The 27,946-nt window shown below is 38.0% G+C and overlaps 1 protein-coding gene across 2 annotated transcripts in view; it reads right to left on the bottom strand.

Annotated features, from left to right (window-relative positions):
- Positions 1-16,073: 16,073 nt before the first annotated feature.
- LOC136876300 (tRNA (guanine(26)-N(2))-dimethyltransferase) overlaps positions 16,074-27,946 on the bottom strand; it is a 96,239-nt gene continuing 84,366 nt past the window's right edge. For both annotated transcript variants that reach the window (XM_067150132.2, XM_067150133.2), the window contains 2 exons: positions 24,038-24,337; positions 16,074-16,212 (listed from right to left, as the gene is read on the bottom strand). In XM_067150132.2, coding sequence (XP_067006233.2) covers positions 16,080-16,212; positions 24,038-24,337 — 433 coding nt within the window. In that variant the 3' untranslated portion in view covers positions 16,074-16,079. The remainder of the gene's footprint in view (positions 16,213-24,037; positions 24,338-27,946) is intronic.

Genomic DNA, 27,946 nt, shown 5'->3' on the forward strand with positions numbered 1-27,946 from the left:
GCTTCCATAATGCCGTATTTGCTTGCATATAACTCGCCACCGCATATATCTCATACTCCCTGCACATAACGCACATTAATTTCCAATGTTGTCATAAAGATATACGGTACATACACAAAATAAAGTTTGGGTATTCCGGGGACGCACTCACATTAAATATCGGAACTGTACCAACTGCTGTTACGGTACTTTGTATGTGACAGTACAAGAAGCTGTATTTCTTTCTACCTGCAGAATGGTTGAGGCTAGCTGTTGTAACAAAAATACCTAACTTGCAAACCCCGCTCCAAGGCCGCATTCCTAGCCAGTCAGTCACACTTAGCCATCCCTCTCACTCTTTCGTCTTTGTCAATATGCTCGAGCTCTTACCCACACTAGACACTACAGGTCCAGGATTATACGGGAAGTTGTGGAAATACGAAGTATGTTACGAGTGTTATTTTAATATCCACCTATTCAATACAAAGAGATCTAGTAAATTAAGAATTAAATCTTATCATAAAAGGTTACAAGGGATATGTTTTGCCCATTTTTAGGGCATCATCAGCCTCAAACTCAAACCTCTAAGGTGAATTATTATTTATTATTATGCTATTTGCTTTACGTCGCACCGACACAGATAGGTCTTATGGCGACGATGGGACAGGGAAGGGCTAGGAGTGGTAAGGAAGCGGCCGTGGCCTTAATTAAGGTACAGCCCCAGCATTTGCCTGGTGTGAAAATGGGAAACCACGGAAAACCATTTTCAGGGCTGCCGACAGCGGGGTTCGAACCTACTATCTCCCGAATACTGGACACTGGCCGCACTTAAGCGACTGCAGCTATCGAGCTCGGTCTAAGGTGAATAATCAGGATCCTGATTGTTCTTACAAATCGTAAAAAGAGGATATCAATGTAGGTGTTTGTCAAACATAAAATTATAAGAATGTCCTTGGTTAAAACCGTAATATCAAGCTGCATGTCACTAGTTCACAAGATTACACTCTCCGGAGCGCTGAGCCAATGCGCCCAAAACCTGTTGAGGGTGGAGCGATAAACAGCTCAATCTATATAATGAAGTAGAAATGTGTTTCCTTGAATACTCCTATTGGAGGATAAGAAAAAAGTAAAGTTGATAGACTGTTAAAGATGTTAATTTCGTATTTTAAGATAAGACAGCAGTCTTCTTTAAGTAGCTGAGGAGCAAGGAAGGGTGGTCAGCTGTCTATAGTCGTAGTTATCTGGCTTGAAGGAGCGAAAATCGAACTTGACTTTTTTGTTATCCTTCAATAGGAGTATTCAAGGAAACACATTTCTACTTCATTATAAAGATTGAGCTGCTTATCGCTCCACCCTCAACAGGTTTTGGGCGCATTGACTCAGCGCTTCGGAGAGTGTAATCTTGTGAACTTGTGACATGCAGCTTGATACTACGGTTTTAACCAAGGACATTCTTATAATTTTATGTTAGACAAACACTTACATTGATATCCTCGTTTTACGATTTGTAAGAACAATCGGGATCCTGATTATTCACCTTAGAGGTTTGAGTTTGAGGCTGATGATGCCTTAAAAATGGGCGAAACATGTCCCTTGTAACCTTTTATGATAAGATTTAATTCTTAATTTACTAGATCTCTTTGTATTGAATAGGTGGATATTAAAATAACACTTGTAACATACTTTATATTTACATAATTTCAATACGGACCTAACATGAGAATTATAATATGTAAGCTGTGGAAATACATATAAATCCTAACAATTTCAACAGGGACACTGGCTATCAAGTAAGTTATACCTGGTTGCCAGCCATTAAGGATTTACGTAGGTAGTTCTCTTCCCTGTTCCTTCACTATTGTTATTTTGTCTCAGTGTTTTCCAAATTCGTAGTTCCTCATCGTCAGATGTTTCATTCCAGGCTTGCGTCAGTGTCATACACCTGTCTAAGTCATATGTTACGCACTCATGTTATGTTATGTGACTCTCTTAGACTGATTCTGATGGTCAGGCCGATGACCTCAATGTTAGGCTCCTTTAAACAACAAACGATGGTTCCGTCTGCTTCCGCTTCAAATGCTAGCGCTATACCGCATCCGTAGAGCCATCTGGTGACGAATGAATGTACCATTTCCATTTTATTATAACATCTAAATTCAAAGCTCATTGTTTAAGAAGCCTTTCTCATAGACAGTCGAGATTTCTTCTGATGATGCAGAGCAAAGATCTCTGCGAAACGTAAGGAATTTCACCTCATTTTCTTGACACAGCATAAGCCCAAGAGCCTACATCATGTCTATAATATCGGGCCGTGAAAGCATCAATGGCAACATAATCTTTCTTATTCATTACGACTGTGGCTCCTCCTTCATCGGCTTTAGTGACTATGACATAATTCTGTTTTATTTTTGCAAGTTGCTTTACGTCGCACCAACACAAACAGGTATTATGGCAATGATGGGAGAGGAAGGAGCTAGGAGTGGGAAGGAAGCGGCCATGGCCTTAATTAAGGTACAGCCCCAGCCAGCATTTGCTGGTGTGAAAATGGGAAACCACGGAAAACCATTTTCGGGGCTGCCAACAGTGGAGTTATCGAGCTTGGTATGTTTTATTTTAATTTGTATATCTTTAATTTGTGTGTTTAGAATTTGTATTCAGTTCATTAGCCAAATTGGTGAGTTTTTTCTTTATTTCATGTCTTGTGTCATTTTGCTGTTCTATGGGGAGCTCGGATATGTTGGATTAAACTTCAGCTATTGTTGTTGTTATAATATATCTTCTTTTATGAAAAACTAGGTCAGTTATACTTTAGTCCTTTATTAAGTAATTTTCTTTCTTCTTCTGTACGTTTGATATGTTTACCATGAGCAGAGTGTTGTTAACTATTGAGTTAGATTTTACTGTTTCGGTAGTCTGGTTCGTTGACTTTGAGTAGGTTCTTTTGAGGTGTAAGAGTTTATCATCTAGTGTTTTTTGTTTTCTACTTAGAATGATTTCTAATTTATTATTTATGTAGATTTCAAATTACTTCCATTCTAAGGGAGCAAAGTGTTTTTTGTTTTCTACTTACAATGATTTTTAATTTATTATTTATGTGGATTTGAAATGACTTTCATTTTAAGGGAGCTAATTGCGTCTTGTACAACTGAGTATTCAAATATGTTTTTTTTCTTGTATAGACATTTTATTTCATTTTTAGCTAGATTTTGTTTTCCTTAATTTGGGTGTTATTCGTTTTAGCTGTTTGTGTAGACCTTATACAATTGGGTACTAAGTTGTGTCTTAAGCATTCTTTCTGAAAACTTATGTCTTTACCTATTTTACTTATTCTGATTTTGAGGTTGAGAAACTTGTTCAGAATTTTGTTTGCCTGGTTGGTTACTGGTACTATATAACATGTTATAAATTTCATTTTCTTGGTCCGTATTGAGCTGTCATATAACATTTATTCAAAACAATTTTTGAAGGTGTCCACCTTTTCAATACAATTTATTTTTCTTTACAAGTAGAATCTTTACATTAACATCAATTCAGTTGTTGGGACATGTTTTGCCCTCATTTAGGGCATCATCAGCAAGTTTCTCCACTCAAAATCTTTAATTATCAGAAGTACTTACGGTTACTATTTTTTTTTCGAAGATTTATCCAAAGACAGATCATTTACAAAGAAAAACAGATATACTATTATAATTTATTGTATGTGAAGTGAAATTTTGTTCATTAACCCTAGACCGGGCGCGCCAATTTCTGTCACACTACCGGGCGCGCGGTTGACTTTGTCAACCAGTTACGTTTTCAGTCGTTTACAGGGTTGCAATCGCATAAACATTTCATTTAACGGCGTTTTATCTTTTGTCTCAATGTTGTTCTCCAAAGCAAATCAAAAACTTGTATTAGTGACGAATATGAATGTACTTAAAATGGATAATTATGTACACGTGAACTAATTCTGATAGGGACATGAATACTGCGCCTATTTAAAACGAGTTAAGCTGTAGATACATAATTAAATTAAAGTAATTGTAATAGTTTAATATCTGCACAATTATACAATTAAATGAACAGATATAATGGCAAGAAAATGACGGATGGTAAATAACCTTTGTTGCCATGTCCAAAAAATCTTTTACATCTTATCCCCGAGCAAGGCCATAATTTCACTGCGGTTCGCAAATTTAGAATTGCGCTCACGGCTGTATTTCACTTCTTCCCGCTTCCTAGAAATGTACAAATTAGTCCAGTATAATAGTTCATGGACCATCTCAGCGTTTATCAACTGCATGAAACACTCAATTTCTGTTGTTACCTTCCTCGCCTCCCTTTTCGGTCCTGGCAGTATTTTTACAGTATTCCTGGCTTTTACCCTCAAGGTAAGTTTTGAAAAGTCCATCGTGGACCACATTGTTCCTCAATTTCTCCCGAAAATAAATTCTCTTTAGTTACCGTGTTCATAGATCTCATTTTCCGAATCAGCCTCCTGCTCCGTACCACTGTTATGATCCTGATCCGATACGTTTATAATTTCCTCATCCCCATCCGAAAAATCTGAGGCAGAGTCCTCTATTTCATCGGACAACTGGCTCAAAATGTCAGATATGTCTTCATCATTGACAAAAAGACCTAAAGTAGAAATATACTACGCGTAATTACGCCTTAGTTTGCCTAATTACCCGAAAAGTACAGAGGAAAGAAAATATTGTAAAGAAATAAATTTTACTTACATGACCAGGCGCGCGGCTTCGGGTTCCAAGAGTTCACTCAAAATAATTACACACATATCACTTCCACTGTTGTCAAAATTCGACTGAACAGAAGGGCAAGAGTGAGAACAAAGGTATTAGACACGAGGTGGTGAAAGACTGACACTTCTAGGAATTACGGCGTTTTTGTCAACCAGCGCGCCCGGTCTAGAGTTAAATAGTGGTAACTCAAAATTGCATATTTCAATCAATCAATCAATCAATCAATCAATCAATCAATCAATCAATCAATCAATCAATCAATCAATCAATCAATACTGATCTGCATTTAGGGCAGTCGCCCAGGTGGCAGATTTCCTATCTGTTGTTTTCCTAAATGATTTCAAAGAAATTGGAAATTTATTGAACATCTCCCTTGGTAAGTTATTCCAATCCCTAACTCCCCTTCCTATAAATGAATATTTGTCCCAGTTTGTCCTCTTGAATTCCAACTTTATCTTCATATTGAGATCTTTCCTACTTTTATAAACGCCACTCAAACTTATTTGTCTACTAATGTCATTCCACGCCATCTCTCCGCTGACAGCTCAGAACATACCATTTAGTCGAGCAGCTCTCCTTCTTTCTCTCAATTTTTCCCAGCTCAAACTTTGCAACATTTTTGTAACGCTATTCTTTTGTCGGAAATCACCCAGAACAAATCGAGCTGCTTTTCTTTGGATTTTTTCCAGTTCTTGAATCAGGTAATCCTGGTGAGGGTCCCATACACTGGAACCATACTCTAGTTGGGGTCTTACCAGAGACTTATATGCCCTCTCCTTTACATCCTTACTACAACCCCTAAACACCTTCATAACCATGTGCAGAGATCTTTACCCTTTATTTACAGTCCTATTTATGTGGTTACCCCAATGAAGATCTTTCCTTATACTAACACCTAGATACTTACAATGATCCCCAAAAGGAACTTTCACCCCATCAATGCAGTAATTAAAACTGAGAGGACTTTTCCTATTTGTGAAACTCACAACCTGACTTTTAACCCCATTTATCAACATACCATTGCCTGCTGTCCATCTCACAACATTTTCGAGGTCACATTGCAGTTGCTCACAATCTTGTAACTTATTTATTACTCTATAGAGTAATAAATAACATCATCTGCAAAAAGCCTTACCTCTGATTCTACTCCTTTACTCATATCATTTATATATATAAGAAAACATAAAGGTCCGATAATACTGCCTTGAGGAATTCCCCCCCTTAATTATTACAGGGTCAGATAAAGCTTCATCTACTCTAATTCTCTGAGATCTATTTTCTAGAAATATAGCAATCCATTCAGTCACTCTTTTGTCTAGTCCAATTGCACTCATTTTTGCCAGTAGTCTCCCATGATCCACCTTATCAAATGCTTTAGACAGGTCAATCATGATACAGTCCATTTGACCTCCTGAATCCAAGATATCTGCTAAATCTTGCTGGAATCCTACAAGTTGAGCTTCAGTGGAATAATCTTTCCTAAAACCTAACTGTCTTCTATCGAACCAGTTATTAATTTCACAAACATGTCTAATATAATCATAAAGAATGCCTTCCCAAAGCTTACATACAATGCATGTCAAACTTACTGGCCTGTAATTTTCAGCTTTATGTCTATCACCCTTTCCTTTATACACAGGGGCTACTATAGCAACTCTCCATTCATCTGGTATAGCTCCTCTGACTAAACAATAATCATATAAGTACTTCAGATATGGTACTATATCCCAACCCATTGTCTTTAGTGTATCCCCAGAAATCTTATCAATTCCAGCTGCTTTTCTAGTTTTCAACTTTTGTATCTTATTGTAGATGTCATTGTTATTATATGTAAATTTTAATACATTTTTAGCCTTAGTCTCCTCCTCTATCTGGACATTATCCTTGTAACCAACAATCTTTACATACTGCTGCCTTTTGATCTTCACATACACACTCCCCTCGTTCATTAATTATTCCTGGAATGTCCTTCTTGGAACCTGTTTCTGCCTTAAAATACCTATACATACCCTTCCATTTTTCACTAAAATCTGTACGACTGCCAATTATGCTTGCCATCATGTTATCCTTAGCTGCCTTCTTTGCTAGATTCAATTTTCTAGTAAGTTCCTTCAATTTCTCCTTACTTCCACAGCCATTTCTCTCTCTTTCCGGTCTGCACCTCCTTCTTAGTCTCTCTATTTCTCTATTATAATAAGGTGGGTCTTTACCATTCCTTACCTCCCTTAAAGATACAAACATTTTTTTGCATTCCTCAACAATTTCTTTAAACCCATTCCAGAGTCGGTTTACATTTTTATTTACCGTTTTCCACCGATCAGTTAATTTTTAGAAACTGCCTCAAGCCTGCTTTATCAGCCATATGGTACTGCCTAATAGTCCTACTTTTAAGACCTTTCTTTCTATCACATTTATTTTTAACTACGACAAAAACAGCTTCATGATCACTAATACCATCTATTACTTCAGTTTCTCTCTAGAGCTCATCTGGTTTTATCAGCACCACATTCAGGATATTTTTCCCTTTGGTTGGTTCCATCACTTTCTGAATCAGCTGTCCTTCCCATATTAACTTATTTGCCATTTGTTGGCCATGCTTCCTGTCGTTCGCATTTCCTTCCCAATTGACATCTGGTAAATTCAGATCTCCCGCTACAATCACATTTCTTTCCTTGTCGTTTTCTACATAGCTGATTATCTTATCAAATAATTCTGAATCCGTGTCAGTGCTACCCTTTCCCGGTCTCTACACTCCAAATATATCAAGTCGCCTATTATCTTTATAAATAAGCCTTACACCTAGAATTTCATGTGTCTCATCTTTAACTTTTTCGTAGCTTACCAGAATGAATACTCCCCCCACCAATCCTATCCTATCTCTACGATACACTCTCCAGTTCCGTGAGAAAATTTCTGCATCCATTGTATCATTTCTCAGCCATGATTCAACTCCTATTACAATACTTCTACAGTGCAACACTAACAATTTTATGTCATCCGTACTTGATTTCCAGTTCCCTGTTCCCTTATCACCCTCCCTAGGCCACCCCGTTTCCCTGAATGTACCTCCCTATCACCCTTCCAAACAAATTTCCTAACTTATACGTACCACTGCGGTTTAAGTGAAGGCCATCTGAGCGCAGATCCCTATTTCCTACCCACCCACTAGGATCTAGAAATTTCACTCCCAGTTTCCCACATACCCACTCCAATATTCACATTAATTACACTTCAAAATAAAATTTAAAAAATTTGATAAATTGTTTAATTAGCACAGAAAATCACATGATCCACGTCCTCGGGGTCAGTATTTGGGATTTTAATCATGCGGTTGAATCTTTTATTTGGAAGTTGTGTTCTGGAATAAAGGTAAGTGATCTCAGTCCTGTTTATCTTTGGTATTTCCTTGTGTGATTTGTGACAAATTATTTCTCTTGTATCTTCCTTGTTCTGATATCCTCCCTCTAGTTTAAACCTGTGAAATTTTCTGACTTTCCTTGTGTGCATTACTTGTAACACCTGTTCTACTGTAGATTTTCATTGGTGAGATTTCTATTAGAATTTTGGAATTCATTTTCCCTGACATTATTTATTCATTTAGAGTGTGGGTACAGTTTGCCAAGTTGTTTCCAAGGATTCCCTCGCCTGTCAAATGGGAGTGGGACTCTGTTACACACATAGCTCCGAGGCTTGCTTAAAATGTCCTGAGCATGCTCGGTGAAAATTCTGAGAAGCAGAATGCTACCATTACTTACACATATTCCAAGTGACGATCCCTCCTCGTAATGGGTTAGGGACCATGGTGGATTTTATAGTCCTAGCCGCCTGAGCACAAGGAGGACCATGACTCAGAACTTGTCTGAGACGTCCACTCCTATGCCATAGAAACTGGTATCCTGAGTCTCAAGACCACTTGCTAGTCCAGTCAGCCGTTGCCCATGGTTCACAAACTACGATGTGACTACTGTAACCCACACCATGGTTCAAAAATAATAAAAATAAAATAATAAATTCATACTACATACCTCAGTTAGATAATCCAGCAACAGATTTATATAATTTTGTGCGGAACAGATACAATAATGAGACTAATGAAGTCATACACATTATATACACTAGTTGATCAGCATTAACACAAATCTGTTCTTGCTTAGAACTTCCTCACAGTGCACGTTTTATAGAAGTAACACCATTAGTAATATTGTAGAGTACTCTCACTTACTTCCTCCACTAATCCAGAATTATACACTGGACACAACTATCCCTGGTAGCATGGTTTGGAATTAAAATGCAGGCACGGCAAATAATGTTGAATAGTTTCGCGTCATTTTTCACTAAGATAAAAATAATGAAGTTCATTACTTGTAATCATTTTTTACTAACAAGAAGAACTGAATGTCCTTTATGGCTGATAGGGCATGTCAGTAGGACTTCACGTTAAACAAACTAGCTTCTTCATCATCTTCGTTCTCTTCATCACCACCATCAATATCTCGCACACAAGTATGAAGGATGAGTTTTCCACCTAATCAAAACTTTATTTTACATAGTGTCAAATATTATTTACATTAATAATATTAATAATATTTGAACTATCAGTATGGACTATGAAGCTAATAGATTATAATATCCCATCAATATCTGTTTTCTTTTCTTGGTGGTGATGGGTGATGAACTCTTCGATGCTTTCTAATGCAGCCTCTGTCTCAACTTCTAGATCAATGGCCACATAATCTTCTGCACTGACATTACCATAATTAGACTGTGTGAGAGTTTGTTGTAACACATCAGTATTTTTGTTTATTATGGTTCCTTCGTCAGGGTGAGACAAACTTCGCTTTGTGAAAGCACTTATGTACTGTGTTTGGCAACACCCCTTTCACTGCTTCTGCGGTCCAAATTACAGCATTGAGCACAGAGATTTAGTTCGGTGGCAGAGGCTGCTGATTTTGCAAGCAACAATGCCATTATCAGTTTTCAGTAATTAATCTTAAAACAATTAATGAAGCCCTGGTCCATTGGCTGAGTTACACTAGAAGTATTCGGAGGGAACATGCGACCTTACCATTAGAAAGTTGTATTGCTGGATGTCATGAAACATTGTAGAGAAATAGAACGGCATTCCTGTTTTGTTGCTTCATTCTCGAGTTGAATTACACCAACTATTCTTCCATTAGGTGTAACGTCTCCATGCCCTCTTATTGGATCTCCAATTGACAGGTAGACTCTTTAAATCAATGTTTTTGGAGCATCTGGGTTTTGCTGCTTTTTCTATAACTAATGGCTTTTCAATTCCTCAGAAAGAAAATTACATAAAAAACTGCCAATTTCTCTGTGGAATGTTTTCCTCCTGTACAGCTTTCCCCTTCCAGAGATAATGTTTTGCTAGGTAGTGCTCGGGAAAATAGTGCCGTTTCATCACCATTATCTGTGTTCATAACCTTTAATTACAGAGCCAGTTTTTGAAATCTAATCTCCAGTATTTCCTCAGCAATGTCTCCAGCCTCTCCCCAGACCTCCTTGAATACTACCTGATGTCATCATTTAAAACTTTCCAACCACCCACTGGAAGCGGTAAAATCTTCCTTTCCGAGCTTTTCTGCAACTTCTCTTGCATGGTGTTGTAGCATTGTCCCGGATATGGGCAAATTTCTTGCTCTTGCACTAACAAACCAATCCCAAACAATCTTATTTATTTGCTCATTCGCAATAACTCTGAGCTTTCATTTCATTGCTCTGTTTCCCAGTAACCAGTCTTCATTTCATTCTGCCTTTTTCTTAAGAATGTCACAGACTTGAATTTTTCCAGTCTTAAGCTTTCCTACGATCTACTAAACAGCTTCTAAAACCTTAATTTTTATGTTCAAATCTAAAAACACGCCTTTATTTCCTTCCATCACTTTTTAACACTGTAATTACAGCACAAAGTTCTGCGATTGCACACTAAATCTGTGATCTTTCTAGGAAATCTGCACTGCATTGTTAAGCAGGTAGTGATGCCACACTCCCAAATTCCTGCATTCTGTTAGTCAAAAAATCATTAAGGTTACTCTTGCATGATAATGAATATAGATTAAGGGATGAAGGAGGCTCCTAAGTTTTGGTCTTTCCGCATACCTACAGAAAAGTATATACAAACCTCATGGAATATCCCTGTCATGGTGTACAGATGGAGGTGCCACCTTACATAAAATGGTCTGAGTTCATTCCCAGGCCAAATGCTATATCGGCCAACTGAGATCCTTTTGGAATACACATGCACTGAAAAGGTTTAGGAAGGAAATTTACATATTTTCTCCATTATAGTTGCAAAATTTCCTTTCGTTTCCATGCCAGATGGGTTTTGCTAAATACAGGTAAACTTGCATGATTATAACACATATAATTCATGGGACCAGCACGTTTTACTGTACGATGTACCAGTTTCAGTCCCTGTCATAATGTTTTATTAGTCAAAAGGCATACTGGCAATAGTGCGGCATCTGTTTGTTATTACATAAGTACCAATCTAATAATAGTTTAAATGGCTACGATATGTTTAGAGATCTTTATAAAATTTTGTGTGAAAACTTTTAGCATAATAACTGCACCCCCTATTTTGATACTTTAAAACTGGCATAAAAATTCCGGCCAATATGCGAGTAAATCACCATCATGGATGACATAATGAAGAATATCAAGAAAACCTCTGGTGAACTCAATGCAATGGCCTTTGCTGATGATGTTATGATCTAGGGAGAAACTGAGGAACAAGTACAGTCGAGACTCAATGAATAGAAGATAAGTTCCAGGAGTGGTGGTGGTGGTGATTATTGTTTTAAGAGGAAGTACAACTAGGCAACCATCCTCTATATAACACTAATCAGAGGGAAAAATGAACGTATCGGCCAAAGGAAGACAAGGGCCACGAAGGGCGTGAAAATGAAAGACTCCCTAGGCCTCCATACGTAATACCGTCGGGGTCTGAAAAGAACAAGAGTTGACCAAGGGAGGTCGGATAGGATAGATGAAAGTGAGGAGCCTGGCACAAGTAAGTGGAAGCAATGCCAGGACTCAGCTAAGGGCACCGTGGTCGCCAGCCCACGCTCCAAAGTTCAGAGCCCCTGGGGCCTCTTATAGTCGCCTCTTACGATAGGCAGGGGATACCGTGGGTGTTATTCTACCGCCCCCACCCACAGGGGGATAAGTTCCAGGAGTTCAATCTCAAGATAAGCGAACTCAGAACAGTAGTGATGGCAATAAACAGAGGGACGACCGGTGAACATCATGCTAGGAAACCATCCACTAGAAAGTGTGGAAAGTTTTACATACCTCGGCAGTGTGATATCTCGAGATACACTAGCCATAAAGGAGGTGGCAAATAGAGTGCAGAAGATCTCTCACTTTTACCTGCAAGTACGAACACTCCTCAGGGATCCCAAAGTACCAACAAAATGAAAGCTGCTGATGTTTAATCAGTAATTCATACCAATCTTGACCTATGGTATTGAAACCTGCAGCCTCACTAAAAAAGACTCATCAAGGTTGCAGGCATCCAAGATTAAGTTCCTTAGGTCCACAATTCAAAAAACCAAACTGGACAAGTTGAGGAATGATGTGGTTAGGAAGGAAGCTGGGATTGTTACATCATTGTTAGATCAGATCAGCATGTCCAGACTGAGGTGGTTTGGGCATGTAATGAGGATGGAGCCAACAAGGACAGCATATGTTAACTTGGAGCGACATGTGGCAGGAAAACGGATGGTGGGAAGACCAATAACCCACTGGATGGACATCGTAAATATGGACATTGCAGATCGGGGAAGGACACTGGAGGACATCATTAACAACAGAACATATCTCAATAAGACAGAATGGAAGAAGCTCGCCAGCAGTACCTAGGAAACTGTAATTGTAAAATGACGACGATGATGCAAGTAAATATGGTATTAAGCAAATTTAATAAAATTCGTAAGTGCTTATATCAAGGTTCTGTAATGTATTCTCATTTCAACTTAAAGTGCAACTAATTCACTCTCTGATACTACCTAAATTGGACTAATGTGACACTGTGTTGACTGAAAAAGCTATGACAGTAACAAGAAACTGCACCGGAGCCTGAACAGCTGTATAAGATATATCTTTATTCTACGATATTTTTACAAATAAACCACAATCTGTTTTAATGCTTTAATTTGATCCAATAAATGTACACACATATATCCACACCAACAAACAATTCTATTCAACCATGAATAACCACACTTATTAATTGCTGACTATTTACAAGTCTCTGTTCTTTACACACAGTGGGCGATCTGGCTCATTGGTATTACCTGGGAGACAGTAATCCTGACTGACAGGCCTTTCACTTGCGCTCACAAGTCCAGTCACCCCACATCACAGGTGTGTCCAGAGAGTTAGGTAATACAGGGATACTCGACACACAACGCACGACTGTTCCTTGGTTTGACTCCAGAGAAATTCCAGTAATTCACAGTCAGGCACAGTGAACAACTAATTACTGACAGCTATAAAGTAACAGCTCAACAGTGTTAAACAGCAGGTCAATACTCTTCATAACAACGACCATTAACACTGTTCCAATTACAATCACGATAGCTGCTTCAGTCGCTGACTCTACGATGGTCCTCAGACCACAGACGTACACACAAACAGTACTCTAAGGCAGTACACGCAGTATTCTGTCCTATACCTGGCAGAACGCTGACTGACAGCAGCTAACAGCCGTCCCAGTCCAGCTACTCACTCGATACTCCGATGTAACAAACACAACTCCTCATTTGCAGCGGCCTTTAGTTGTACCTCGATAAGGGGGTAGTTGGAATATTCAGAGCTCAGTCCCGCTGTATCTTCCAAAAAGCGCATGAAGAAACTAGACAAAGGGAACAACGGAGGAGGAGCCACGCCATGTCGTTGGAAGGGCTGGAAGGTCTCCTGAGCTGGCTTAGTCATCCCTTTCAGGAAATACCGAAGGGCCTGTGACAAGGCTGATGGTCGCTTGAACACATAACAATATTATGCTCATATTTTATCTTATTACGAGGAGCTGTCATGGCTTTGAGTGGTGCAACAGCATCATGAACTTTACTTATCATTTCTACACAGAATACTTTCCACTAATAGTAAATATCGTTCTTCATCTTTTTCTTACCTAATCTATAACTGTGAAGTTATAGATTAAGTACTGTGTCAAAAGTGAAAAGAAATGGCTTTCACTATAAGTAATTTTTTTTTTTACCTCTCGTCTTATCATGACCATAATACAAGATCTGGCTTCTCTCTTGTCATACCTGTAAACTACACTGTTGTTACAACTGTTCCTTTTATAATCTCTGCGACCAGGTCATAGAATTATTTACCTGGACAAACATTAGAGACATTCCTTCTCATCACAAGTTTAAAGTGGCTTGCCGCGAGCACTTGCAGAGTAGATCCCGCTGACTTGATGGATAATTGTGGAATGAATGAATGAATGGAATAGTGCAGTTACTTCATTTTAGTGCATTTAAGTTATCATTTTTAAATTAAGGATTTTATTATCATCATCATTATTATTATTATTATTATTATTATTATTATTATTATTATTATTACTGTGTTGCAAATATATATACACAGCTGTGCAAAACTTAAGGATGAAAATAACTTTCACATGTTGTGTCACTGCCAAGCAGCTCGATGAAACTTGAACCATACATAGGAAGAACTGCTAGAGTATGGTATGGTAGGCAACTGAAAGGAATACCTATGCGATGAGACAAACAGAAATGACACTTTTATACACAGACAATAAATTACACATAAGTCACTGTGACTCACGATGGTCCCCTGGACATCACAAAAGAAGGGACATGGTTCTTAAAAGGGTGTGTGATCACCATGGACAGCAATGCATGCTCTGCAACGTGTTCCCATGCTGGTCACAAGATTGGTAAGGAGTTCTTGAGGTAGGGCGTTCCATTCCTCCACCAGCGCGGTTGAAAACTGCTGGATGGTCATTGGTGCATTTGGATGTGCTGCAATATGTCTGCTCAACATGTCCCACATGTGTTTGATGGGATTTAAGTCAGCGGAACAGGCAGGCCAGTCCATTCGCCGAATATCCTCTCGTTCCAAGAGCTCCTCCACCTGTGCTGTTCGATGCGGTCGTGCATTATCATCCACAAAAATGAAGTCAGGACCGAATGTGCCGAAAAGACACACATGGGAAAGGCATACATTGTCACAATAATGCTCACCAGTGAGTGTACCCTGTTCAAAGATTTGGAGGTCGGTATGCCAATGCAACATTATGCCGCCCCACATCATAACACTTGGACCACCAAACTGTTCATGTTCGACAATGTTCCTGGATGCATTACGTATTTCCACCTCTCGCCAGATGAGGGTATGTCTAGAATCACTACTCAGACTGAATCTGCTCTCATCTGCGAAGAGCACACGACCCCACTCCTCGCTGGTCCAGATCACGATCGCAAACGGTGCCACCAATGTGCACGTGTCAATGAAACACGACATAATGGTCATCGGGCAAGCAAGACCACCCCCATACAGTCGCCGTGCCACTGTGGAGTCCTGTTAAATGTGGTTGCAACTGCACCTGCTTTTTGACGTGACTCTCTTCTAGCCTGCTGCACAATGTAGCGGTCATCTGCTGCTGTAGTTGACCCCTCTCCTCTCCTTCGAGCAGCAGTGCCTGTACTTCAGAATGCTCTCCATGCACATGAAACAATGCTGTGAGCAATACCAAACTCCTGGGCTACACTCACCACACTTTGTCCTTCTTCCAGTTTCCTGATGATTCTTCCCTGTGTAAAGTCATCCATATGTTGTGTCTGGGCCATGGTGTAATGAATACCACCACCACCACAGTGCACCGTAACAGCTTGCTGATTGACTCACATTGTCTTGTCCCGTTCCTTCAACTGCCTCGTTTTGTGGGGTTAGATCAATTTGGCGCTATAGTTGAGCTGACCTCACACCAAGTTTCTATGCATGTGTGGGAGACCTCTGACAACATGTTGACGCACTTTCATTCATTTCCACCAAGTAGTTGATATGTTATGTTGCTTTACCTATCTCGTCCTTAAGTTTTGCACAGCAGTGTAGATGTATACTGTTCTAGTGCCTAAGTGTAAGAGAGGGCCTCGGGTCCTAACTTTGCCACAAATAAAGGCATTATCTATCTATCTGCCAGCTGACGGGTGAGTGGCAGCGGTGTTGCCATGTTAAAACAGCATTTTAAAATACATTCTTGTTGGAGGAACATAAACATAAATATATATGGATTCAGGGAAGATTTTTGATGACTTGAGGATGATTAAAATGATATATTTATAAAAAACATTATGTTTATTAGGTCTCTTCTGTTACACATGCATCTGAGAGCACTTTTTTACTGCCAGCAGATCCTGGACTTCTTGAATCAGATCGGCTTCTTTTTCCCTGGTTTTTCTTGCTCTTCTCCATCGTATTCTCGTGGTCAAAACTGCAAAAAAAAATGTCATGAAAGTCCACAAACAAAAATTATTCATGCAGTTAATTTGTTTTACAGGAGAGTTTGACACAATAACAATTGAACAAGGGCAAAATATTATAGCAAATGAAGAAGAGGCCACAGGGCCAATTATTTTCGTATGTTCAGAAAAGCCAATGCAGCAAGCGAATTTCAGCAACTGGGAATAACCGAAAACTTGCATCTACTGAACTTGAAAGAAAATAACTGTATTTTATTTTAATAATGTGGCAAGTTCCACAAGCTAAACCAGCAAGAAAAAATAAATCAGAATGATTTTCAGCTTTCAAAATTGCAACAAAGCACAACATTGATGTGTTTATGGATCGTGAGCACATGAAATACAGCTCTTGCAGATTCAATTGTTAAGAGCTTCAAGTGGCTGTGACTGGTGATCTGCAAAATTTAGATATCTAGTAAGAAAGATGAGAAGGTAAGCAGAGAAGGTAACTTGTTTTCCCAATATGAATTAGTTGGTTTTAGAATTACAATTGCAATGAATTTTAGTAATTCTGGTGTGAAGAATTATTGTTACCATATTTTCTCGCATAATTAACACCCTTGCATAATTTACGCATCCCAATATTTTTGAGTCCAAAGCTGAGAAAAATAAATGTTCACGTATTTGACGCACCAACTTCTTCGAACATCCATCACGCAGCTCTGGATGAGTTTTGAAGTAAAGATGTCAACTACTAAGGCAGCCTTCCTATTGCAAAACCGGGCACTCCAATACTGGACAATGTGCTGTTATTAGCCGGTATGAACCACTGTACTAGTTCAGTGAGAGAATCAGCGCTGAAGTGACTAGTGACACTCTAATCCAGTCTAGTACAAACATATTTTACAAGTGTTTCGGGTATGAAAAATGTGTTTGCTGTGATCTCAAAATTGTTTTTTAGTCTACAGGGAGCAAGTATTTGGGTAATACTGCATCATATAAACACGCGGTGATCAATTAATGCTGAAACATACTGGAAGAAGGCAGCGGTCCGCAAGTATTCAGTGTCCGAATGCAACGTACACTACCGCGGTAACAGAGCAGTGCACTTCAAGCGACCAACAAGTCTCCAAAAGCATTTTGCGGACCAAACAGTGGCAAGTTTCTGGAAGTAGAGGAGGATTTGCTTAAATATATTATTTCGTTATGCAATGTTGAATATGCTATTCCTCGTGAAATGCTGTACTTTAAAGGACGAGAAGCAGCTGCTGCATATGGAATCAGTGTCTCGGATTTGAAAGTTAACCAAGGCTGGATGATTAATTTTATGAAGAGAAATGGACTTTCTCTTCAATGAAGAACATTATACCAAAAAAAACCCCAAATTATTTCAGCCAAAATGTAATTGATTTTCATAGCTTTTTGATTGAGAGGTGTAAAGTGAAGGGATATTTGCTCTACCAAACCACAGGTCAGAGCAGACGCCAATCGTTTCCATATGCCACAAAGCTGAACAGTTGATAAGAAAGGGACATCGAGTGTCATCGTACGGAAGTGAAAAACAACGAAAATGATGTACTGCAATGCTTGCTGTAACAGGTGATGGCAGAAACCTTCCAACTTACGTTGTTCTAAAACGAGAAACAATGCCTAAAGTAAAATTTCCGCGAGGGATCCACATTCGTATCCAAGATAAAGGGTGGATGGGCATGTCATTCATACAAGATTGGATATGAACGATTTGGGGAAATTTAGCAGGGTCCCTCCTTCGATGCCAGGCCCTTCTCGTGCTGGACAGTTTTCTTTTTTGCCGGTATGTCATTATTATGTACTTACTGTATATGAATTGTACTTTTATTAGTTCATTTTTATTTCACTTCAGGTTGTATTGTCAGCTCGTAACGGGAAGAATATTTTCAGTGTCGGTACTTCAAACCAACATGTCCAACTCACCTGATGTACCCTATTTCACTTTTCAGAAAAAATCTCATGCTGGAATTTTACACCAAATGACGATAACCGCACATGAGTTGAAACAATTGTGTGTGTATTATATTTGATGTATCTTTTAAATGTAAATGAATTGTACATCATTTTTTAAATATCTGAATTCCTTGAATAATTTACGCATCCAAAGTTTTCGCCTGTATTTTTCGTCAAAAAAGTGTGTTATTTACACGAGAAAATATGGTATATCATACCAAAAATCAGGTTAACAATATGGATCGTATATAGTGAAACCTCGTTAATGTGTTCCTCATTAACACGTTTTCCCGCTTAGCATGTCGTAAATTCAATGTCCTAATTCTCATAACATTAAATCTATATAAAAATACCTCACTTATCGCGTCACGAATTTTCACTATCACCGCTTTGTACAATCACATTTCTCCTAACCCTGAAAATTTTGTCATCCCTTGTGAAACAAACATGATTTCCAACTTGGGTAAGATCCGTCACAACAGTTGCGTGATTACGGAAAAAGGCCTTAAATTCCTGAACTTCACAGGATAAGTTGCACGTTCGGGGAGCAAGCTGTTGGCCTCAGGAATGTTAAATTTTTCTTATCAGTTAGCAGCAAGATTGCTAAACAACACAGTGAGTATATTTGTGCTTGTATTTTCATTCCATTCAGAAGTTAGAAATTTATTTTGTGTTAAGTGGTAGAGTGAAGCTTTTTCGTGTGACACTGTAGCCTATATCTGGCTTAGGAACATAATTGTGTGAAATTGACTAGTGTGGTGCATATTTGTATGGTGATTAGCCTGGGTATGGATACGGAAGAAGTGAAATTTCTTTCTAATGAAGACAATATTAAGATCTTTCAGAAAGCGGACTGGCATCCGCATCTTTAAAAGCGTGCAGAGGTCACGAACGTTGAACTCGTACCTTCAAGTTTCGTCTCGATCTATTTGACTTATTACATGTAACTAATCTCATGATTAGACCTGTATTGAATTTGCTATAATATGCTTACAATATTGTGATTTTTTATTCCACCTTTTCAATACAATTGGTTTTATGTTGTTAGATCATAATGCTACAACATTATTTTATAGGGACATGTTTCGCTTGAATTTCAAGCAGCCTCAGCCTATATAATCGTCTCAAGGTTAAGACCTGTCATATTTGATTTGCTTTGACAAATTTGTGCTTAATTATACTTCTAAAATTAAGTAATAAAATATATAAACATAGGAATTTATGAACACATTAATAGTTTAACAATATGAATGACTATACTAAAATTGGAATAACCATTAATTCTAAAGATATTGACGTCCAAAACACAGTATCTTCAAATGTTGAAAATTTGGCTAAAATTGTTTTCTCAAAGTTCTAGTTTATTAAAAATAATTGTAATTTGACTTCTATGTTAAAATTTGAGTCGTAATTATAGTTAAAACTTACTGGTGTCTGAAGATTAAAATTTTGGATACGCTGGAATTCAGCTTCAAGTTTTAATTTTGAGGCTTGCTACTGTAATTTAATAGTTTTGAACAGTAAAATGTTGAATTAATTAGTTGCATCGAACTAGTCTTGTTTTTATGATCAGATTTTCCGTTGGTAGTAGTTTGTATTTATGAGGGTTTTAGTCAAAAGGGACGCCAATCCAAAATCTTGAGGAGTCGATTTGTTTCTTTCATAATATTTGAATGATGGTGTGTCTGTAACAAAGGAAATTTACGTGAATAATGTTGTGTGTTATTGTGCTTTTACAGTGATCTGATGGTATGTATTCACTTACCCCTTTGACTGCTACTACAAAACCTTGTGGACTTTGTTACATTACGGTGACCATTATCTGTTGTGGTTCTACTCTTCGTGTTATACGTATGGAAAAGCTGTTGTGAAGGGCGGGTAGGGGATATGGAAACACTAGATACAAGTTTTTCCGACATGAAGGCATTTTATGTCGTGTATCCGCGGGTACAGTACAAACTATATCTACCATTTCTCAAGATGAGAGGAAAGTATTAAAAGGTGTGAAAAACATGAGAGAACAAATATGAAAACCTTTTCTGCTGGGGCTTATAAAACAACAAGTGCAATGAATGGTGTGAAAAACACCAAACAACAAGTATGAAAACATATGCACAGGGACCAATAAAAAAAAAAAAATTATTTCTAAATTACTGGAATTGTACAACATATCAGTTTAAAACTAACAAAATGTATCCGCGGGTACAGTGCAAACTACATCTACCATTTCTCAAGATAAGAGGAAATTTTAGCCAAATTTTCAACATTTGAAGAGACTGTGTTTTGGACGTCAATATCTTTAGAATTAACGGTTATTCCAATTTTAGTAAAGTCATTCATATTGTTAAACTATTAATGTGTTCATAAATTCCTATGTTTATATATTTTATTGCTTAATTTTAGAATTAAATTAAGCACAAATTTGTCAAAACAAATCAAATATGACAGGTCTTAACCTTGAGATGATTATATACGCTGAGGCTGCTTGAAATTCAAGCGAAACATGTCCCTATAAAATAATGTTGTAGCATTATGATCTAACAACATAAAACCAATTGTATTGAAAAGGTGGAATAAAAAATCACAATACTGTAAGCATACTATCTGACTTAGTCAAAGTTTTTCAAAATGGCGGCCAAAGTCATTCTGTTCTGTCGCAGTCGCACATAGCCGAATGAAACTTCCAATTCATTGTCTAAGAGCGAGACCAGAAAATAATGTTTTATAACCCACTGCTCTGAAATGAAAGGTTTTTTACTAACTTTTGTTTTAGGAGTGTGATCTGGAATAATACTTGGATATTTTTATTGGTCCCTGTGCATATGTTTTCATACTTGTTGTCTGGTGTTTTTCATACCATTCAGTGCACTTGTTATTTTATAGGCCCCAGCAGAAAAGGTTTTTATATTTGTTCTCTCGTGTTTTTCACACCTTTTAATGCTTTCCTCTCATCGTGAGAAATGGTAGATATAGTTTGCACTGTACCCGCGGATACACGACGTAAAATGCCTTAGTGTAGGAAAAAATTGTATCTAGCGTTTCCATATCCCTGTTGGATAGTTTTTATTCGTATATTCAGTAGTACGTTTTCTCGCTTAACCTGTTCACTTTTGTTGTCCCCTGCAGAAACGTCTTAACGAGGTTTTACTGTACATCAATACCACATATGACAACAAGGGTTACATATGATAATGTATATAACTCAGACAAATCTAAAACACTATTACTGTGTGTATTAATAAATACTTTTCCATATAAATATTTCTGAAATTTTTTAATTTCTAAATTACCGGCATTATATAACATATTTCAGTTTACAACTAACAAAATGAATCTAGTCGCGATTTCATTCAAATGCTGTGTGCTGTCTCTCTCATACAGGACATTATAAATTTGCCAGCTAATTTATTCTTGGTTGCTAGCGTTTCGCCCTAGTGTGCTAAGTTGGGCTCATCAGTTGGATTCCCTATGGGATTCAACATCTATATCACCTGTCTCTCTCATTCATGGCTGTGACAGTATGGCAGCTACTGAGGTATGGGTGGTGCTGAGTAAGGAGATTGGAGGATGACTGCTGTGTGTGTTTTGAAAGGTGTTATTCATAGGGCTGGTTGTGCTGCAATAGCACTTTCTGACCCACAGAGTAAAGCAATGTAAAACTACCCCACTCCTCGTCCTGTCTACTATACTTATTTTTGGCGCTGCCATCAGTTTTTATAGTTTTGCTACACGGTAACTGCATAACCTTCGATGGTAACATTTGAGGATCCAACCAGCCTTTGAACTGATGAACTAACAGACAGACCTACGACTAGGTACTGGACAGGGTATTTCGTAGAGCACTTTAAGACCCACTGCACCTAACACGTAGGTGATCATGATTTAACATAAATAATACAATGGCCTTGTAAATCTTGTTAAGAAAGCGAGTTCAAGAGAATATTTGGTATTTTACTGGCAAGATAGATAACAGTATTTGCATTCTTGGAGATAACTGCTGCTCTACAGAGTCAAATACACCACTGTTGGCACATGGTCGAGTAAACCTTAATTAGTCAACTCATATATTCTGAGATTTGTAGTTCAAGTAGTAATAATAATAATAATAATAATAATAATAATAATAATAATAATAATAGTTATCTGCTACCATGCTCGGGTCAGTAGGCCAGCACCTCTACCATCCGAGCCAATCAGCCTGGCAGATCCCAATTAGAGTATGGTTCTCTAACGTATGGGAAATTCACCAGAATTACTGGATATGGGAACAACAAAAGATCCAAAGGGAAGCAGCACGATTTTCTGACAAAAGTAGTGTAATGAAAATGTTGCAAACTTTGGGCTGGGAAGACTTGGAAGTCAGGAGACAAGCTGCGAGACTAAGAGGAATGTCAAAGTTTATAATTTTCATGTTCCGTATTGATGACAATATAATCATTGCAGATGAATGAGGTAATCCAACTAATCAATACAATTACCTCATTTATCTACAATAATAATAAACAAAATGTTTCGAGCTGTCAGTGGTGAGATGGCTTGGAATGACATCAGTAGATGAATAAACTTGAGTAGGAAAGATCATAAAATGAAGATAAAATTGGAATTCAAAAGGACAAATTGGGGCAAATGTTTGTTTACAGGAAGAGGAATTTTTTTTTACAACTTGTTTTACAATGCACCGACACAAGATAGGTCTCATGGCGATGATGGGATAGGGAAGGGCTGGGAGCGGGAAGGAAGCGACCGTGGCATTAATCAAGGTACAGCTCCAGCATTTGCCAGGCGTGAAAATGGGAAATGAGGAAAACAATCTTCAGGGCTGCCGACAGTGGGGTTCGAACCCACTATCTCCCGAATGCAAGCTGATACCTGCGCGGCCACTTGCTTAGTAGAAGAGGGATTAGGGATTGAAATAATTAAAGAACAGACTAGGTAAGGGAACGTGCCACCTGGGTGACAGCTCTAAAGGACTGATGTGATGGTGACTAATTGATGTTATGTATGTTAGTTTCTAATTTTTGTTTTTAATAAATTTTTCATGTGGTTATTTGTTTTGTTTTTGCTATTTGCTTTATGTCGCACTGACACGGATAGGTCTTATGGCGACGATGGGACAGGAAAGGCCTAGGAGTGGGAGGGAAGCGACTGTGGCCTTCATTAAGGTACAGCCCCAGCATTTGCCTGGTGTGAAAATGGAAAACCACGGAAAACCATCTTCAGGGCTGTCAACAGTGGGGTTCGAAACCCACTATCTCCCGGATGCAAGCTCACAGCTGTGCGACCCTAACTGCATGGCTTTTTCATGTGTTAGAAATCTCTGAAGTATAATTTTGTCAGAAAAAGTACATGAATTACTTAACAAAACATGGTAAAATCTTTTGGTAGAAGAAATGCAATACAACACATGTTCAAATCTGATCAACTTCATAGGACAGAGTGGTGGATATAAATCGTGTCCAGTATGGTATCAATTGGCTGGGAGCAGTTAGTATATGCCAATGAGGTAAACAAAGCTAGCAATTTTACATAACTGTCAATCTTGAGTTAGCTTCTGGAATCTACAGCACTACGTTGATCTCAACCACAGGGGTACTTTTCATTTAAAAATTCCTATATGCAGTGCCCTTGCATGTCACTCAGCTATCAAGTCCCTAAACCAAGTTTTATCATCTCTTGAAAATATATTGTGTGTCATACTATGTGCAATCTTTACAACATTAATACTTCTTGACCTTTATTACAGAAATCAACAATGCTCCTATTACACACATGGGCCATGGCAAATACATATATGGTAACAGCAAGCCCCAATACACTTTAATTCACAAGGTTCATTAAAAAATTAATATGAAAGAGATTAAAAGAAATACTCACTTAGTCTTTGCACGTGTGCCTGGACCCCAAAAGGGCTTTGGATTTTCCTGAAAACGAACCAGTCCTCTCTGTCTTGATTCAGGATTAGCTTCAGGATGGATATTGAAGGATACCTTAGTAACAGGCTCCTTCGATAGTATTGTACGCCCTGCATCTGACAAGCGATCTCTCTTAACTGGATGCTCAAGTTCCCAGACCCTCATTATGTCCCAAACGACATTGGGAGGAGCGTCGGTTTTGATAGATGACCGATTTGCATGAGAGAGTGACACTCGATAACCAGCATTCATTAATGCTGACCTATAAAAATGAAACAGAAAAACAACAATTTTGAAATCTTATTTATACTGTACAGTAAAATCTCAGAAAAACTGATGCTGATGATGATGCTTGTTGTTACCGAGTTTCTGGAAAATCCTGTTCACAGGCTGGAAGAATTCAGGATGATATCAACTGATCTACAGTACAGTATAAGAACTGTCATTATGAAACAAAAACAAACAAAATAAAACAAGCAAACTTAAAGCTTTATATGAGAGTTGATATTGCAATCCTAATCATAGGACCTCTAGTTTTAAGTGGAATTTGAATCATAGCCAATTTTGTGAGAAGCTAGGGATGATGTCATTCAACTATCACACACCAAAACCAAAATAACAATCCATTTGGTAAGTCATATACAGAAAGATAGAAACTTTAAATCGGAACACACAGCCTAATAGGATAAACACAATGAAGGTTCAGCATCAGAAGAGGGAGCAATAAAAAAGGAGACAAGGACCGATAAAACACAAAAGGACAAGGACAATCTCCATATCTTCATACAAGACTGTCTTCAAAGAGATAGGCGGCTCCCTCCCTCTTCTTCTTCTTCAGTTCCCATTTCCATTTTTCTTCTAGGTCGAATCAAGAACTTCCATTATCTCCTGTCTCTACTACTTTTTTTTCTGCTTCTAATATTTCTTGTATCCTTCTTTCTTCCCTATATTCTCTTCCATTGTATCAATCCACCTCTTTTAAGGCCTCCCTTATAGCCTCTTTCCTGATGATTTCTTAGTCAATACTTTCTTTGGAACTCACATCTTCTCTCACTTGCATTATGTGTACATACCATTTCAATTTGTTTGCTTCTATCCTGTCCTGTAGCTTTGTAACTTCAATCCTCTTTCTAATCTTTTCACATCTGATTCAATCCTTTCTTGCCTTCCCTATGATACCACTGAAGAATTTCATCTTATCCACCTGAACTGAAATATCATCAGAGGCATAATGAATATGATGAATATGATGAATATAATGAATACATGTAAGTTTAACTACAGCAGATACTTTGCAATCTATATTCATTTAATATGTACAGTAGGACCTCAATTCGAAACTGGTTAATTAAAAATCCTGCCTCTTTCGAAGAAGCTCTCATTCCCAGAAACATGAGGTACGGTTTTGTATGATATTTAAATTGTTTAATTCAAAATATGAATAATTCGTAATTTGAAGAACAATGTCCGAGACTTCCTCCACTCGTCTTAGGAAAGGTCGATATGCCACGATGTTTTAATGGCGACGGGTACTTTCTGTGCAAGTACAAGGCGTCTAAAAATTCAAACAGTACAGTAACCCCAAAAATAAATTCAGACTTTTAATTCAAAACTGCCTTTAGATTAAAAAAAAAGATAGTATTTTACAGAGTAATTTAAGTTAAAAATTTCTCTGCATCATGATAAAATGAGCCCACGGAATGTGCAGAGGTAGCTTTCCACACCTTCACTCACTTCGGTGTGTGTACAGTGTGATACAACTGGCGAAAAAGCGTGGCTGATATAATAAATTTGTACGCACCGAACAATATTGTCAATGCCTATGAAAATGCATTGCATTTTTAAAAAAAATGCTGAGCCCAAACGGACTTAGGGGTTTAAAGGAGAGAAGTGCCAGCCGGGAAATCATGCAAGGGTGCGCGTCACTGTACTGTGTTGCAATGCAAACAGAAGCGAGACTTCCTCCCCTTGTCTTAGGAAAGTTTGATAGGCCACGATGTTTTAAGGGCGACAGGTACTTTCCGTGCAAGTACAAGGCATCTAAAAAGGCAAACAGTACAACAGTAACCCCAAAAATAAAGCATCTGCACAGGGGAACCGGCATAATGTGTCCTCGTCTTTGAATCATGTTTTTCTCCCTCTTTCGTTGCATGAGGTTATGTTTGCCAGTGATTTATTTGAATGATGTAAATACACCTTGTTGAATACATTTTGGAAATAGTTTTTCCATGGCATTTGAAAGGTTTAAACTATGATCAAGATGATTGCATGCATTAATGGGTCTTAGATTACTTTGTGGCAGAGAAGTGCCATGGCGGGAAATCATACAAGGATGAAGCAAGATCAACTACAATATTATCAGTCCTGAATGCACATATCGATGTGTGACAAAATGGCCACCACACTGGCCCATGTGTAGCCGGTGTGTGGGCCATGTTTACATTCAGTTTGGTTTACGACAAGCACGTGTGTGGTTCATTGAGGTTATCTTGCTACTGGAATTGGCGATTTAATTATCCAACGAATATGTGTGTGTGTTAAATAGTGTTCCAGTGTCCTTTTATTGATCTTTCATTGGTTATCTAGTTATTTTTAATGTGTTAGTGATGTTCTTAGTATTTAGAGGTTATTTCAGTAAGTGGTGTGAAACTGACAAAATTACAGATTTTACCTCATTCATCTGTGAAATTCAGAAGAAATGCATTAAACCATTCACTGTAATAGTGAAGGAAGGTTACCGGTACGTGTTGTTTGAGAGGGTGGGTGATGAGTCAGTCAGTTACTATGTTCCATCCGTTTCAGTGAGTTTTAAGGTTTTCAAGTTCATTTTCAGTTGAAGTATTTCCACAAAAATGTGTGTTTGCCTAGAGAGCATTTTAGGTTTCTATTGGAATCTGATGGTTGTGAAGACCTGAAATGTGACGGATGGATGAAGTTTGACAATTTGGTAAGTCATCTGACAAGTTATTTTAATGATAATATTGGTCTCACTGATAAACTTTCTCTTTCGATGAACGTTTTGAAAAAATGCACTTGAGTTAGAGTGAGTTTAATGCAGAGACAACTAGTAACATAAAATTTGTCCTGGAACTGTTAGAGCTCTCTATAACTAATTAAATAAGATACTCACCAGAACTACTGATATGGGCTGTGACATTCTCTTATTATACCCATCAAACATTGATAAGACATTTGCTGTTTTAAGGTGACACTCCGGAGATAAAAATATATTTTTACCTAATGCATGGATTTTCACGAAACTTTGTGGGAATGTCACCTAAATAAAAGTAGAGATATCAAACATTTCTTTCATATACAAGTAATAGCTTTTCCAAAATAAATTTTTGTTTTTGAAATTTTTAATTCATTTTTTTCATGAAATTTAATTAACATGTTAATGTAAATTTGTAATTAGGTAGATAATACTTCTTTTAAAAGCACTAGTATCGGTTTTCTGTACATAATTTATACATGGAGATACATCGTATTAAAGGTTGTGTAATTTTTACGCTTTTACTTAAAAATCCCAAGGAGCCTCCGTGGCTCAGACGGCAGCGCATCGGCCTCTCACCGCTGGATACTGTGGTTCAAATTCCGGTCACTCCATGTGAGATTTGTGCTGGACAAAGCGGAGGCGGGACAGGTATTTCTCCGGGTACTCCGGTTTTCCCTGTCATCTTTCATTCCAGCAACACTCTTCCATTCTCATTTCATAGCATCTATCAGTCATTAATAAATCACTTTGGGAGTGGCGACCCCATCATACTAATAGCCTATATCTGCTTCATTCATTCCATCCCTGACCCGGTCAATGACTGGAAAACAGGTTGTAGGTTTTCATTTCCACTTAAAAATCCCTACTACTTGAAAA

The sequence above is a fragment of the Anabrus simplex genome, chromosome 6, assembly GCF_040414725.1.
Source record: "Anabrus simplex isolate iqAnaSimp1 chromosome 6, ASM4041472v1, whole genome shotgun sequence".
Taxonomy (NCBI): Eukaryota; Metazoa; Arthropoda; class Insecta; order Orthoptera; family Tettigoniidae; genus Anabrus; species Anabrus simplex.